The 17,553-nt window shown below is 45.4% G+C and overlaps 1 protein-coding gene across 2 annotated transcripts in view; it reads left to right on the top strand.

Annotated features, from left to right (window-relative positions):
- The first annotated feature begins 9,310 nt into the window (after positions 1-9,310).
- LOC311243515 (cytosolic sulfotransferase 3-like) overlaps positions 9,311-17,553 on the top strand; it is a 165,997-nt gene continuing 157,754 nt past the window's right edge. For both annotated transcript variants that reach the window (XM_084332761.1, XM_084332760.1), the window contains exon 1: positions 9,311-9,399. In XM_084332761.1, the coding sequence (XP_084188887.1) occupies positions 9,382-9,399 (18 nt within the window). In that variant the 5' untranslated portion in view covers positions 9,311-9,381. The remainder of the gene's footprint in view (positions 9,400-17,553) is intronic.

The raw sequence follows: 17,553 nt of genomic DNA, 5'->3' as shown, positions 1-17,553 counted from the left end.
AATTCTGCCATGGAAAAAAATGCTGGCGTCGGCCAATCAGAGAGCGTCTCCGCGAAATGCGGCTATGGAAAATCCTTCACGGAAGTTCACGCTGCTGGCTAGACCGCTTCAAATCGCGCTCGGATTCCAACATAATAGTCATATTTCAACGCACAACGCCGTATGCACTGATTGGCTGTGACGGAGACAGCGATCAAACTGTGACGCGCACGCAGAGCGCTATCGCGTATTGCCCCCAAGAAATACGAAAAAATTAAAAAAATTAAAAAAACGTGATGTCACTTCCTGCTCTGGAAAACGATGTTTTTTTAATTTAGATAATAACGTTATATTGTGCATTGGAAATACAAACATACTTAAAATGAGTAAATATTATTAATTTTAAACATGTTTATATTATTTATAGGGCTATAAAACACAAAAACGAAAAAGTTTTATTCTCTTCTTCTCTGATTTAACAGCAGCTGGCCAGCAGGTGGGTCGGCGCCCTAGCGCCCCTAGTGGTAGAGCCGCCACTGCTGGGAGCGAGAGTACCAGGAAGCTCTCTCCTGCAGCGCCCCGACTGCTACCTTGTGTTTCTCTCTCCCTGTATAGTCTCTGGTGTCTCTCCTGCAGCGCCCCCTACCTTGTGTTTCTCTCTCCCTGTATAGTCTCTGGTGTCTCTCCTGCAGCGCCCCCTACCTTGTGTTTCTCTCTCCCTGTATAGTCTCTGGTGTCTCTCCTGCAGCGCCCCCTACCTTGTGTTTCTCTCTCCCTGTATAGTCTCTGGTGTCTCTCCTGCAGCGCCCCCTACCTTGTGTTTCTCTCTCCCTGTATAGTCTCTGGTGTCTCTGCTGCAGCGCCCCCTACCTTGTGTTTCTCTCTCCCTGTATAGTCTCTGGTGTCTCTGCTGCAGCGCCCCCTACCTTGTGTTTCTCTCTCCCTGTATAGTCTCTGGTGTCTCTCCTGCAGCGCCCCCTACCTTGTGTTTCTCTCTCCCTGTATAGTCTCTGGTGTCTCTCCTGCAGCGCCCCCTACCTTGTGTTTCTCTCTCCCTGTATAGTCTCTGGTGTCTCTGCTGCAGCGCCCCCTACCTTGTGTTTCTCTCTCCCTGTATAGTCTCTGGTGTCTCTGCTGCAGCGCCCCCTACCTTGTGTTTCTCTCTCCCTGTATAGTCTCTGGTGTCTCTGCTGCAGCGCCCCCTACCTTGTGTTTCTCTCTCCCTGTATAGTCTCTGGTGTCTCTCCTGCAGCGCCCCCTACCTTGTGTTTCTCTCTCCCTGTATAGTCTCTGGTGTCTCCGCTGCAGCGCCCCCTACCTTGTGTTTCTCTCTCCCTGTATAGTCTCTGGTGTCTCCGCTGCAGCGCCCCCTACCTTGTGTTTCTCTCTCCCTGTATAGTCTCTGGTGTCTCTCCTGCAGCGCCCCCTACCTTGTGTTTCTCTCTCCCTGTATAGTCTCTGGTGTCTCTGCTGCAGCGCCCCCTACCTTGTGTTTCTCTCTCCCTGTATAGTCTCTGGTGTCTCTCCTGCAGCGCCCCCTACCTTGTGTTTCTCTCTCCCTGTATAGTCTCTGGTGTCTCTCCTGCAGCGCCCCCTACCTTGTGTTTCTCTCTCCCTGTATAGTCTCTGGTGTCTCTCCTGCAGCGCCCCCTACCTTGTGTTTCTCTCTCCCTGTATAGTCTCTGGTGTCTCTGCTGCAGCGCCCCCTACCTTGTGTTTCTCTCTCCCTGTATAGTCTCTGGTGTCTCTCCTGCAGCGCCCCCTACCTTGTGTTTCTCTCTCCCTGTATAGTCTCTGGTGTCTCTCCTGCAGCGCCCCCTACCTTGTGTTTCTCTCTCCCTGTATAGTCTCTGGTGTCTCTGCTGCAGCGCCCCCTACCTTGTGTTTCTCTCTCCCTGTATAGTCTCTGGTGTCTCTCCTGCAGCGCCCCCTACCTTGTGTTTCTCTCTCCCTGTATAGTCTCTGGTGTCTCTCCTGCAGCGCCCCCTACCTTGTGTTTCTCTCTCCCTGTATAGTCTCTGGTGTCTCTCCTGCAGCGCCCCCTACCTTGTGTTTCTCTCTCCCTGTATAGTCTCTGGTGTCTCTGCTGCAGCGCCCCCTACCTTGTGTTTCTCTCTCCCTGTATAGTCTCTGGTGTCTCTGCTGCAGCGCCCCCTACCTTGTGTTTCTCTCTCCCTGTATAGTCTCTGGTGTCTCTCCTGCAGCGCCCCCTACCTTGTGTTTCTCTCTCCCTGTATAGTCTCTGGTGTCTCTGCTGCAGCGCCCCCTACCTTGTGTTTCTCTCTCCCTGTATAGTCTCTGGTGTCTCTCCTGCAGCGCCCCCTACCTTGTGTTTCTCTCTCCCTGTATAGTCTCTGGTGTCTCTGCTGCAGCGCCCCCTACCTTGTGTTTCTCTCTCCCTGTATAGTCTCTGGTGTCTCTCCTGCAGCGCCCCCTACCTTGTGTTTCTCTCTCCCTGTATAGTCTCTGGTGTCTCTGCTGCAGCGCCCCCTACCTTGTGTTTCTCTCTCCCTGTATAGTCTCTGGTGTCTCTCCTGCAGCGCCCCCTACCTTGTGTTTCTCTCTCCCTGTATAGTCTCTGGTGTCTCTGCTGCAGCGCCCCCTACCTTGTGTTTCTCTCTCCCTGTATAGTCTCTGGTGTCTCTCCTGCAGCGCCCCCTACCTTGTGTTTCTCTCTCCCTGTATAGTCTCTGGTGTCTCTCCTGCAGCGCCCCCTACCTTGTGTTTCTCTCTCCCTGTATAGTCTCTGGTGTCTCTCCTGCAGCGCCCCCTACCTTGTGTTTCTCTCTCCCTGTATAGTCTCTGGTGTCTCTCCTGCAGCGCCCCCTACCTTGTGTTTCTCTCTCCCTGTATAGTCTCTGGTGTCTCTGCTGCAGCGCCCCCTACCTTGTGTTTCTCTCTCCCTGTATAGTCTCTGGTGTCTCTCCTGCAGCGCCCCCTACCTTGTGTTTCTCTCTCCCTGTATAGTCTCTGGTGTCTCTGCTGCAGCGCCCCCTACCTTGTGTTTCTCTCTCCCTGTATAGTCTCTGGTGTCTCTCCTGCAGCGCCCCCTACCTTGTGTTTCTCTCTCCCTGTATAGTCTCTGGTGTCTCTGCTGCAGCGCCCCCTACCTTGTGTTTCTCTCTCCCTGTATAGTCTCTGGTGTCTCTGCTGCAGCGCCCCCTACCTTGTGTTTCTCTCTCCCTGTATAGTCTCTGGTGTCTCTCCTGCAGCGCCCCCTACCTTGTGTTTCTCTCTCCCTGTATAGTCTCTGGTGTCTCTCCTGCAGCGCCCCCTACCTTGTGTTTCTCTCTCCCTGTATAGTCTCTGGTGTCTCTCCTGCAGCGCCCCCTACCTTGTGTTTCTCTCTCCCTGTATAGTCTCTGGTGTCTCTGCTGCAGCGCCCCCTACCTTGTGTTTCTCTCTCCCTGTATAGTCTCTGGTGTCTCTCCTGCAGCGCCCCCTACCTTGTGTTTCTCTCTCCCTGTATAGTCTCTGGTGTCTCTGCTGCAGCGCCCCCTACCTTGTGTTTCTCTCTCCCTGTATAGTCTCTGGTGTCTCTGCTGCAGCGCCCCCTACCTTGTGTTTCTCTCTCCCTGTATAGTCTCTGGTGTCTCTGCTGCAGCGCCCCCTACCTTGTGTTTCTCTCTCCCTGTATAGTCTCTGGTGTCTCTCCTGCAGCGCCCCCTACCTTGTGTTTCTCTCTCCCTGTATAGTCTCTGGTGTCTCTGCTGCAGCGCCCCCTACCTTGTGTTTCTCTCTCCCTGTATAGTCTCTGGTGTCTCTCCTGCAGCGCCCCCTACCTTGTGTTTCTCTCTCCCTGTATAGTCTCTGGTGTCTCTCCTGCAGCGCCCCCTACCTTGTGTTTCTCTCTCCCTGTATAGTCTCTGGTGTCTCTGCTGCAGCGCCCCCTACCTTGTGTTTCTCTCTCCCTGTATAGTCTCTGGTGTCTCTCCTGCAGCGCCCCCTACCTTGTGTTTCTCTCTCCCTGTATAGTCTCTGGTGTCTCTCCTGCAGCGCCCCCTACCTTGTGTTTCTCTCTCCCTGTATAGTCTCTGGTGTCTCTCCTGCAGCGCCCCCTACCTTGTGTTTCTCTCTCCCTGTATAGTCTCTGGTGTCTCTGCTGCAGCGCCCCGACTGCTACCCTACTCAGTGGCAGTTTTTCATGTCTGGTCATTTTTAGCATGGTGTTATTCACTGTCAAAGATGTAAAGAAAAATCATAATTTATATTTTCCTTTGTTTCATCACAATTTCCTCAACCTTAGTAACAGACACAATATTTCTGACATTCCCTGAGATCCATACATGTCCCTAGATACCAATGACATGCAAATGGACCTTGTAGAAGTGGAGCAATCTTCCTTTACTTAAGTATGTATTTTTAGGCAGATTTTCAGAAAATATGGCTCCGTCTTAACCACTTAAGCTCCGGGCTGTATTTTTCGCAGGTAACATTCTGAAGTTTCTTACACAATAGAAACAACACTTTGAGTGCTAATGATTTTGCATAAAAAGCCTGACGATTGCATACCCAAAGTAATTTGCATTTTATTATACATTATACTTATAGCAAATGCATGAGTCTGGTCTTTTTTTAAAGGTAACATTCTGAAGTGTCTTACACAATAGAAAAACCACTTTGAGTGCTAATGTAATAGAGAAACTTGAACACACTGAAATAAAATATTTGCTCCTGTTGACTTGTTGCCTGTTTTTAGGTTCCAGATGAGAGGTAGGAACTGCAAAACATAACGGTTCCATAGCCTGAAGTCTTATAGTCATACAGTCCAAGTGACGTGCGAGTCAAAACAAAGGACTTCTTTGTCACCTTCCCTGACCCTCACCTGCCCGTCTGTGATTTCTTTCGGAGCAGGCGCTCCTTGGCTACAATGGTGGTCAATCATTTTCGCCATCAGCGGTGACTGGCCAGTTCAGGACTGCTTACAGTTGGATGTGGTCACTTGATAGAGCGGCCTGTCAAATGACACTTGCCGGATATTTCGTCATATAACCCGAGACAGCACGCAATAGTTTAAGTTTAAGATTAAGTTTATTTGGATCCCCATTAGCCACAGCAGTGCTGGGGCTATTCTTCCTGGGGTCCATAACACATAAAATACAGTTACAGACTTATACACTCACAACATTTACATGTCATACAGACAATTAAAACAACAATAAAAACCCTAATCAAATTCATAATACAATATAACAATATATACGCCTTATGAATTCATAATACAATACAATAATACCTACTCATAATTCATTCATAATACAATACAGCATAATATACTATTTAGCTTTTACATACATTATCTATGTTCATATCAGCCAATTATACAATATTTTAATAATATATCCCTATCAGACACATGCCTTTTCATCCATATATACCTATCCCTTTATCAGACACATACATTTTCATTTACGTACACACTATCTATTAGGGAATGTCAATTTCTTTGGTTGAAAATGTTGTTTTACCACGATTTTTAAACGACATTTACTATTATTCTCCTGCTTAACATGTCTTGGAAGAGAGTTCCATTCCTGCAGACCACGGAACATGACAGTTCGCTTCATTGCATTCGACCTCACTTTTGGAAGTGTAAAACCTCGTGCAGAAGCATGTCTGGTGGAATGGTTGTGTCTGTCAAGACTTATAGATAAATTGTTATATAAAATAAAATTGAGGGGATCTTTGTAACAAGAATATTCCTAGTGAATAGGTTGAGTGTGGTGGCAATCAAAAGGCGGCAAATGCAACTTTTGAATGGTGTATTGGTTGATCGGCGAAAAATGTAGCCCGGAGCCGGAAAACAAGAGCAAAATGGCACAGGCGTGACGGCCCTTATACGGGCTGTCGATTTATCTATTTTTGCCCCGCCCCCTACAATCAATCCCTGCCTAACGTGTAGGTTACTTGAATATAAATGAGTGGCTGTGGCCTGGTGGAGATTTGCACTCTACTGAGCACACCCTCACCCCTGCCCACTTTGACAACCTAGGATGGCTTAGAGTAGACAACAGAGTACAGCAACTTGCAATGGGCCTGGTCTACAAGATACACTACGCGACCAAGGTACCCATGTACATGTCAAAATACTTCCCAAAGGTCAGTGAATACCACGATCACAACACCAGAGGGAGCTCCACAAATCATGTTAAACCCAGATTCGGCTCAAACAAGGGACTAAACACGTTTCGCAATTATGCCACATCAATGTGGAACGCCCTACCTAAAGCTGTAAAGGAATGTGAATCACTACCCACTTTCAAAAACCACTCTGAAAGAACACCTACGGGAGACTACAATTCGAAACTGGCCCCTGTAAATGTCCTAACCCAACCCCCTCCAATGTACAGTAAATGACCAAGTATGGTTTCGTCAATATTCCAATGTACAGTTTTGCTTGTACAGCGTCCCCCACCCACCCCTCCTACCCAACCCCCCCCCCCCCCCCCCCACCCGCCCGCCCAACCACCTCCAATGTACAGTCCCCCCCCACCAGGGGTGTAAAGTACTTGAGTAATTGTACTTCATTACAATACTTAAGTACTGTTTTGGGGGATTTGTACTTTACTCGAGTATTATTAGGTTTGTATACTTTGTACTTTTACTCCATTACATTTCAGAGAAAAAAAACATACTTTTTACTTCCTACATTTAAAATGCAGACCTACAAAGTACAAATCTCGCAGGTCCAACCATTTTAATTAGTATATTTGAATTGTTTATCTGGCCAAACTAACATTAACGTTATTAATCCTGCGACCGCAGGTAAACAGCCAATCAAATCCCCATCAATGGAAAATGAACCCGCCCATACCCATGCTGATTGGTCCTTGTGCAAGACTAGAAAGCGGGGATCCTTGATTAAACACCTGCTATCAGAAGAATAGACAGTCAGAGTGACAAGACATATAAGGCCACAATGAGTGATGAAGAGGACAAAACGGTCTGCGACGGCGTGGATGGACAAGACGAGCATCCATGGCCCTATCTACATAAAAAATACATAGTTCAAGGACTCCAACCTTATAGTGTTGTTGAGTTGCCATCATTCAAAAACCTGATAAATGGTTTGCGACCAAGCACTAACGTCATTACGAGGCCCACTGTCCGCTCGAAGATCAGCAAAGCTGCTCAAACCATGAACGAGAAAGTCACTGCTGCTATGAGTGAAGTTGAATGGATCGCGACAACAACAGATTGCTGGACAGCCCGACGAAGAAGTTTCATTGGGGTAACCGCTCACTGGATCGACACTGAAAGCTTTGAAAGGCGTTCTGCTGCAGAAGACTGAAGGGCTCCCATACTTTCAATGTTTTGGCCAGTGCCTTAAACGACATTCACTTGGAGTACAAAATCTGCATTATGCTGTGGTTAATATTGTGATATTATTTAGGATAATCCAGTATGCTGTGGTTAATATTGCGGTATTATTCAGGGTACTCCAGTATTCTGCCTTTAATATTGTGATATTATTCAGGGTACTCCATTATTCCGTCTTTAATATTGTGATATTATTCAGGGTACTCCAGTATTCTGTCTTTAATATTGTGATATTATTCAGAGTATACTCCAGTATTCTGCTTTTAATATTGTGATATTATTCAGGATAATCCAGTATGCTGTGGTTAATATTGCGATATTATTCAGGGTACTCCAGTATTCTGTCTTTAATATTGTGATATTATTCAGAGTATACTCCAGTATCCTGCCTTTAATATTGTGATATTATTCAGGGTACTCCATTATTCCGTCTTTAATATTGTGATATTATTCAGGGTACTCCAGTATTCTGCCTTTAATATTGTGATATTATTCAGGCTAATCCAGTATGCTGTGGTTAATATATTGTGATATTATTCAGGATCAGTGGTGCGTTATTGAAATCATCAGGGGTTGCACGCACCACGTGCACGCGCGCTCCCGCGAATGCGCATTTAATGTCCCCTCGCTTGAGCACAGACTAAAGACAGTGCCTAATTGCCTCTACGAATGGAATGTAACACATGTCTTCACAACAAGTTAGGTGTGAATGTATCTGAGAACGTATTTAACACACCTGACGACCGGCGCTATTGATATGCAAATAGCGAGTACTTATGTGGGGTGGCACGGAGTGCAACCCCGTCCCATGAAGAACGCATGCCTGTTCAGGATACACCATTCAGTCTTTAATATTGTGATATTATTCATGCTGTGATGTGAACGTTAGTTTACCTTCAATGGAGAAGTGCATTAAATAATTTTAATGCAAAAAAAGTGTCCTCTGTTCTTTCATTTCAGCATGGTCTATCACAGAACACGTTCCATTGTGGGCAGAGTGTATGCTTGGTTTCATTCCAGCCTTGCCTAAACACCAGCTGATGATTTCACTAATTGGCTCACCTCTTCAACTAACTCACCTGGCAATGTATAGTTAAAATTAAAACTTGGCCGATGATGGAATGAGTTTGAGACCCCTGGTCTATCCCTTTCCAATTTTTTTTTTACTTTTACTTTTTAGTACTTAAGTACATTTAAAAGTAGGACTTTTTTACTTTTACTCAAGTGTGTTTTTAGCCTGATACGTTGACTTTTACTTGAGTCAGATTTTGAGACAGTACCCATACTTTCACTTAAGTATAATTTCTGGGTACTTTTTACACCCCTGCCCCCCACCCACCCAACCCCCCCCACCCAACCTACCCAAACTCCTCCAATGTACAGTTTCTACGTCAAATGTATATACTCTCTTTTCTGGACACTTTTTGTATCACAAACAGTACTGTATTTGCAAATCTGGTATGTCATGAATGTCTAGATGTAGCAGTACTGTCTATTTGTATATCATGTATGTCATATATGTCCTGATGAATTGAAAATGGGGGACCCTGATGTAAACAAGACGAAAGTCTTTTTCTGGTCTGCATCCCCTTAACAATTGTGTGTATTGAGCCGTATTGTATTGTACCCATTCTGCAATCTGTTAATAAAGTTTTCAATCAATCAATCAAAACACCTTTCTAGTTTGACACTGTGATTTGTAGAAGCAATACACTTTCATGTACTGTAAAAAGTAAAGAAGATTTTATCCATAAATCTAGTCAGTTCTATTCTTTACTAACTGTGGGACCCACAGTGCTGTATGTACGAAGACATGTTGCTTTTAAACAACAGTCTAAAATAAATGATTGAATGAATGAGGACATGTATTGTCAAGTGTTTGTATCATGTTTGTATTGACTGTGCATAAACCAATGTATTCTTTATTACTTGCCCAGTAGGTGAAAGTGCAATTTCCCTGCTGTTGCCTAGAGATAAATACCTCGCTTCAAGTCAGGAAGTCACAGAGTGTAGCTCCTGCTGGGTGGATTCCACAGGGGGTTGACTGTGGACTTTTTATGAGAGTAATGCGACAGTGGAGTAATGGACAACACTCCTCAGGTAAGAGATTATTTAATACCGATAGTATTTAAGTGTTCTTCACACAAGGCAGGTGCAAACGGGAGTGTTTGGGCACAGATCTGTATTATTATCATTACTAGTCCACAACTACTCGTCTCACGCAGCCTGCATGGCCCCAACTTGCTTAAGATTACTGCATTCCTGAACATTTATGAAGGAATGCTCACAAGAATAAGTTCACAAGTTCACTATGAATTGAAAATGGGGGACCCTGATGTAAACAAGACGAAAGTCTTTCTCTGGTCTGCATCCCCTTAACAATTGTGTGTATTGAGCTGTACTGTATTGTACCCATTCTGCAATCTGTTAATAAAGTTTTCATTCATATGCAACGTTACCTAACAACAGCTTTTACAGGTAGCCCCCATTAGGTTATTTTAGGGTTATTTTATGGTTATATTAGTATTATTTTAGTGTTATTTGACTGTATTCATGTGTGAATGTAATGTAATGTGTTTATGTTCCATAAAAAATTCAATTCAATTCAAAGCTAGCTAGGAAAGATTCCACCTATAGAATGGAGTACCAAAGCAATGGCGCATATCCTTGGTGTTACTCCCTAATATTAGTCCCTAATATTAAAGCATTTCAGAGTTTCTTTATGTCATTATGTGCCTGGTAACATAAGATCCATCAGAGACTCCCCTACACTCTCCACCTTCAAAGCTCACCTCAAAACCCACCTGTTCTCCCTTGCCTTCAACCCCCCCCACCCATAACCCCCCCCCCCCCTCCAACCTGATTGATGTCTGTCTCCAGTCTTTTTTGTGCTTTCATGCTGTCTTCCCTGTTCCCCCCATGGTCTCATGTTCCTTTTGTTTTAGTTTCTTTGTTGTTTCTTTGTTTTTGTTTCTTTGCTTTTGTTTCTTTGTTTTTACTCCTGCTCCCGACTACTGTCAACGACTTCGGGTCATTGAGAAGCGCTATATAAATTAAATTAATTATTATTATTATTATTTAAATCTATTGTCATCATACAGCACAAGTACAGTACAACAAAAATAAGTTCAGGCATCCAACCAGAGTGCAAATGTAACAGTAAAGTGCAATACTAATATACAATGTACAGCTGATTAAAACTGGGTATAAAATATATAAATTAGTACTACTGAGTATAGTGCTATCAGATGTATGTACAGAGTTGTAGTATATTGCGGAGCCATCTGCTTCCTTGTGCTGTACTATTGTTTTGCAAGAGTTCCTGTGATTGAGAAAGTTCACAAGTGAAAAGGGAAAGGAGACAAAAACAAACCAATGCCCCAAGCAGAAAGAGGAAGGGGTTAACAACGAGAGGAGCAGAAAGAGGAAGGGGTTAACAACGAGAGGAGCAGAGAGAGGAAGGGGTTAACAACGAGAGGAGCAGAGAGAGGAAGGGGTTAACAACGAGAGGAGCAGAGAGAGGAAGGGGTTAACAACGAGAGGAGCAGAAAGAGGAAGGGGTTAACAACGAGAGGAGCAGAGAGAGGAAGGGGTTAACAACGAGAGGAGCAGAAAGAGGAAGGGGTTAACAACGAGAGGAGCAGAGAGAGGAAGGGGTTAACAACGAGAGGAGCAGAAAGGGGAAGGGGTTAACAACGAGAGGAGCAGAAAGGGGAAGGGGTTAACAACGAGAGGAGCAGAAAGGGGAAGGGGTTAACAACGAGAGGAGCAGAGAGACGAAGGGGTTAACAACGAGAGGAGCAGAGAGAGGAAGGGGTTAACAACGAGAGGAGCAGAAAGAGGAAGGGGTTAACAACGAGAGGAGCAGAGAGAGGAAGGGGTTAACAACGAGAGGAGCAGAAAGAGAAAGGGGTTAACAACGAGAGGAGCAGAAAGAGGAAGGGGTTAACAACGAGAGGAGCAGAAAGAGTGTTAGGGATTTCCTATCCCTCGTGAATTCTTAATTGATTTGCCAGTGGGCCAGTCGGCCGAAAGACGAAGCGGAAGACAGAGTATTTCTCAAACGGAGCTTTTATTCATTAGAGTCACCCCGCGCGGGCACATCACCAGTAGACAAAAAGAGAGCAGGAGCCAAGAGAGCGAGCCAAGAGAGCAGAATGTCCATATTACATGTCACTTTATACACTCTTGAGAAAAGGGAGGGGGGTGTGTGTATGTCTCTGTGTATGGGTGTGTGTGTGTGTGTGTGTGTGTGTGTGTGTGTGTGTGTGTGTGTGTGTTGAAAGGGAGGGACATGATTTTGCATGTCTAACTGCCAAGGGAACTAGGATTTTGCATGTTCTGCTACATGATGCAGGGGGAGGAGAGACACAGACTTCTAGGCATATTCTTCATTAAGGCCTTTAGATATATAGAGGATATTCGTCATCAATGAACTGAAAAACCTATCAAGAGGAAGGGGTTAACAACGAGAGGAGCAGAGAGAGGAAGGGGTTAACAACGAGAGGAGCAGAAAGGGGAAGGGGTTAACAACGAGAGGAGCAGAGAGAGGAAGGGGTTAACAACGAGAGGAGCAGAAAGGGGAAGGGGTTAACAACGAGAGGAGCAGAAAGGGGAAGGGGTTAACAACGAGAGGAGCAGAGAGAGGAAGGGGTTAACAACGAGAGGAGCAGAAAGGGGAAGGGGTTAACAATGAGCAGAAAGAGGAAGGGGTTAACAACGAGAGGAGCAGAGAGAGGAAGGGGTTAACAACGAGAGGAGCAGAGAGAGGAAGGGGTTAACAACGAGAGGAGCAGAGAGAGGAAGGGGTTAACAACGAGAGGAGCAGAAAGGGGAAGGGGTTAACAATGAGCAGAAAGAGGAAGGGGTTAACAACGAGAGGAGCAGAGAGAGGAAGGGGTTAACAACGAGAGGAGCAGAGAGAGGAAGGGGTTAACAACGAGAGGAGCAGAGAGAGGAAGGGGTTAACAACGAGAGGAGCAGAGAGAGGAAGGGGTTAACAACGAGAGGAGCAGAGAGAGGAAGGGGTTAACAACGAGAGGAGCAGAAAGGGGAAGGGGTTAACAACGAGAGGAGCAGAGAGAGGAAGGGGTTAACAACGAGAGGAGCAGAGAGAGGAAGGGGTTAACAACGAGAGGAGCAGAAAGGGGAAAGGGTTAACAACGAGAGGAGCAGAGAGAGGAGGAGGAAGGGGTTAACAACGAGAGGAGAGAGAGAGGAGGAGGAAGGGGTTAACAACGAGAGGAGAGAGAGAGGAGGAGGAAGGGGTTAACAACGAGAGGAGAGAGAGAGGAGGAGGAAGGGGTTAACAACGAGAGGAGAGAGAGAGGAGGAGGAAGGGGTTAACAACGAGAGGAGAGAGAGAGAAGGAGGAAGGGGTTAACAACGAGAGGAGAGAGAGAGAAGGAGGAAGGGGTTAACAACGAGAGGAGAGAGAGAGGAGGAGGAAGGGGTTAACAACGAGAGGAGAGAGAGAGGAGGAGGAAGGGGTTAACAACGAGAGGAGAGAGAGAGGAGGAGGAAGGGGTTGTGTGCGTGTGGATCTGTGTGCTGTGTGCATTTGATGGTTGTTGCATAGTGTTATTGTTCGTTGAGCATCCTGATGGCCTGGGGATAGAAGCTCCTTTTGAGTCTCTCTTACTGGCCATGAGACTCCGGTATCGCTTGCCTGACCGCAGCAGTTCAAAGAGGCAGTTGTTTGGGTGGCTGGAGTCCTTGATGATTCTCTTAGCCTTACCCCTGCACCGTTTGTTGTAAATGTTCTGGAGAGTGGGAAGCCCCCCTCCAATTGTGCGTTCGGCTGAACGTGCCACTCTCTGTAGTCTGCTTCGGTCTTGTGCGGTGCTATTCCCAAACCAGGAGGTGATATTGCTAGTCAGGATGCTCTCTATTGTACATAAGTAGAAGTATTTTTTATTTTTTTTTTAATTTATTGCAGGATTTTTTTTGAACAGGGGGGGGGGAATTAGAAAATAGGAATAAAATAATAATAAAAGATATGGAAGTGCAGTTAGAGGTGTAAAGCTCTATCCTTTCTAAGTCTCTTCATTGATAGTCAGGGTATCGATGTGTTGCAGAAATGGTTGCCAGGTCACATGGAATGTTTCAAGGGAGCCCTTTAGGGAGAATCTGATTCGCTCAAGCTTAATGCAATGTAGTATCTCCTGTATCCATCTGTTGTGAGTGGGTGGGGAAGGGTGTATCCACTTAAAGAGATTAAGTCTCCTAGCGAGGAGGGTAGTGAACGCCACGACTCGTTTTGCAGCCCTAGATGCGATCGAAGGGGTATTCGGGATACCGAAAAAGGCAGTGAGTGGATCAGGGTCTAACGTCACACCCAGGACCCTACTCAGTGTATCAAATATTGCAGTCCAAAACTCTGTGAGTTTGGGGCACGTCCAAAACATGTGCATGTAATCGGCTGGAGATTGTTCTATCTATTACACGCAGCCGTTCTATCCGGGTGTGGGAATTGGTTCTGAACAAAATGTCTGATCTGAATAAAACGGAAAAGGTGGGAATTTGGGAGACCAAATCTTTTTGATAATTCTGCAAACGAGGAGAACACACCTCCGGAGTAGAGGTCATTAATGGTTAGCAAACCTTTGTTCGCCCAGCTTCTGAATACCGGATCAGAACAGGACGGTAGGAATAGGTGATTGTGAGAGATTGGAGCTAGCCCCGACAAAGCGCATAGGCCAAATTGTTTCCTGAACTGATTCCAGATTTTCAAAGTATCCGCTACAATTTGGTTCCGAGCCACCTGTTTAATAAGGATTGAAATGGGTAGTTGGGATGTTGCCACAGACCAGAGTGAGTACTTTGAAGAGGAGACTTCCATCCGAGCCCATTGGGGTTGGTCTTCTTCCTCCCTCCTGGTCCTCCAGTAAAGGAGTTTTCTTTATATTACATGGCCAGTAGTAATAGCGAAGATTAGGCAAAGCCAAACCCCCTTCCGATTTGGGAAGTTGCATGATCGTCCTCTTAATACGTGCTCTTTTGTTATCCCACAGGAATGAACCTATAAGTTGATCAATCGTATAAAAATCGGGGTAAGACAACCATCTTTATCAGGTTAACCCTTCCCAGAAGCGAGAGGGGGAGAGAGGACCATCTAGTCAGATCTAACTTAAAGCGATCCAGCAGAGGATGGAATTTTCTTGCGAAGAGCTCCATCGGTGATTTGGCCATAAAAATCCCTAGATATGTGAATCCTTCCGTGGCCCTTTTAAAGGGGAAAAGCGATTGAGGAAGCCGTTCCGCAGATGCATTAACAGGTAAATATTCACTTTTTTGGAGATTAAGTTTGTACCCAGAGAGCTGCCTATGTTGTTCTAGAATATCCAGGATAACAGGGATGGATGATGACGGATTGGAGACATAAAGTAGGAGATCATCGGCATACAATGAGAGTTTATGAACCAGGCCGAACCTCTCAATCCCCTGAAATCTGTCCTCACTGCGAAGCCATATGGCTAAAGGTTCTGCGGCGAGCGCGTAGAGCAAGGGAGAAAGCGGGCATCCTTGACGGGTGCCGCGATAAAGCGCAAACTGGCCCGACTTGGCCACCGGGGACGAGTATAGGAGTTTTATCCATGAAATAAAACCCGGGCCCAAACCGAATTTCTCAAGTGTATGGAACAGGTACCTCCATTCCACTCTGTCAAACGCTTTCTCAGCATCTAGGGAGAGTACCATTTCTGGTGCGCCAGTCGTGGTTGTGAAAAGGATATTTAACAGCCTTCTGGTGTTAAAGAAGGATTGCCTGTCCATGATGAAACCCGTCTGATCCGGGTCTATCAGGAACGGGACCACCTTCTGAAGACGGCATGAGAGGACCTTAGCCAATATTTTACAATCCACATTAAGGAGGGAGATTGGTCTGTAACTGCTACAGAGGACAGGGTCTTTACCTTTTTTGAGCAGCAGGGACAATGACGCCTCTGATAGCGTGGGTGGCATTTGGCCCTTTAGAAGGGAGTCGTTATATACTCTCAGTAGGAACGGAGCAACCAACACAGAGTACGTTTTATAAAATTCTGTAGTGTAGCCATCTGGCCCGGGTGATTTACCACTTTGTAAGGATTTGATTGCCTCAGTCACTTCAGAGATGGTTATAGGCGTGCCTAACTCTTCAGCTTCCGCTTTATTCGCTTGAGGGTACTTGAGAGACTTGAGGGGGTTTGGGCGATCCCAGTCTTGCTGGGAAGACTCCGACGTGTAAAATTTGGAATAATAGTCAGAGAAAATTTCAGACATTTCCGTAGGGTCTGTTGTAGTGACACCTAATTGGGATTTTATCCTGGGAATCAGTCTAGAGGCACTCGCCACTCGTGCTTGGTACGCAAGTAATTTTCCAGCCTTATCCCCCTGTTCGAAAATATGTTGCTTGGTGTGCAGGAGTAGTCTCTCGATCTTACTAGTTGAAAGCAAATCATATTGTGATTGAAGCTGGAGTCGTTTTTTATATAGAGCAGGGGTGGGTTCAGACGAGTACTGGATGTCTAATCGTTTAATCTCATCTGATATACCCGTTAATTTGGATTGTTCCTGCTTCCCAAAATGAGAGGTAAAGGAGATGGCCTGTCCGCGGAGATATGCCTTAAAGGCCTCCCAGAGTATGTCACTGCTAACTTCAGGTGTGTCGTTTATCTCAAAGAAGATTTTTATTTGTGCATGAATAAAATCCTTAAATTCAGGTTCAGATAATAAGTGGGAGTTGAATCTCCAAAAATTAGAGGGCGATCTACCCTGGGGGAAGTTAATTTCAACGGATGTCGGGGCATGATCGGAAATGACTATACTATGGTACTTAGTGGAGACTACATTATGTAGTAGTTTTTCATCTAGTAAAAAGAAGTCTATCCTTGAATATGTGTGGTGGACATGGGAGAAGAAGGAGAAAAGTTTATTGGTAGGACATTTTGCTCTCCAAGGGTCTACAAGGCCAAGCTGTTCCATGTGAAATTTTAGGATGTTCGCCGCTTTGGTAGTACGTCTATCCGAAGACCTGTCAAGTTCTATGTTTTGGACCTGATTAAAGTCTCCTCCGATAATTATGTGATGATCATTAAGGTTAGGTATCGAGGAAAATAAATTGGATACAAATGTATCATTGTCCCAATTTGGTGCATATATTGAGGCCAAAACCACCGGAATGTTCTGCAGCCTGCCCGACACTATAACATATCGTCCGTCAGGGTCAGTTAAAATGGTGGAGGGCTCGAAGGGAACATCCCTATGTATAATAATTGCAGCTCCCCTGGTTTTTGCAGATAATTTAGAGTGAAAAATGTGTCCCATCCATGCTCTCTTAATACGGGGGATATCTGAGGTGCAGATGTGTGTCTCTTGTAAAAAACATAGGTGAAAAGGGTCACAGCCTGCAAGACCCAAGATCGATGACCTCTCGACCCGGGGGGTCACGACAAGAGGTCCCCAGTACAAGTACTTCACCACCACCAACCAGAGGCTGGGCGGAGTATGAGAGGCCAAAGAAAACTAGAAAGTCAGCCAAGTATCCAACAACACCTTACCAATAAAATAAATGTTGGTAAAAATATAATCAAGAAAAGCAAAGCCCTGTTCTCTAAAAAAGGACAGTGAAAATATAGGGGGGTGAACAGTGATTTCTGTTCTAAATTTTTTGTTGTTTATGTAACAATATAGCCGTATATACCTATTTTTCACATGCTTCATTATTCAATTATTATTATTCAATTATTCAATTGACGATGGACAATGACCTACCAGGATGACAGAGAGGGTGTGAAGTGCCACAGAACAACAGTGACTCTTTTGGAAATTGACATCCTGATTCGTTCCTATATAACCAGTATATTCTTTTATAGACTTTAAAACTGAACTCTGGTTGGAAGATAGTGAAATGATTGTTCTGCTTAAAGGAGGGTTGCCTGGTCTGCATAGGAGGTGTCTGTATCAGCAGGCCCGCAGTGGGGAGTTAACCCTAAGGAATGTGGCCCTGAGGATGCAGTAGCAGAGGAGAGTAAACTGTAATGTTAACCCTTACAGGGAGGAAGCAGGACAGACATGCATGTATGGTCTGAGGTGATGGGGCCCCCGGGGAGTTAAAGGTTGAGGTTGTGAAATTTTAGAGTAAAGGGGAGTCTTGAAACGATAGAGAGAATCTTAAAAACTATATAACAATTAAATGTTTAATGTTTACAGTAAAAGTTTTCATAATGTCATGCTTATAATTAACTGTCAGTAGAGAATAATACTAAAATGATGTGT

Source organism: Notolepis coatsorum (genome assembly GCF_963971535.1).
Source record: "Notolepis coatsorum genome assembly, chromosome: 17".
Lineage (NCBI taxonomy): Eukaryota > Metazoa > Chordata > Actinopteri > Aulopiformes > Paralepididae > Notolepis > Notolepis coatsorum.
Note: the sequence above shows the minus strand (reverse complement) of the source record. Positions and strands in the feature narration are given on the sequence as shown.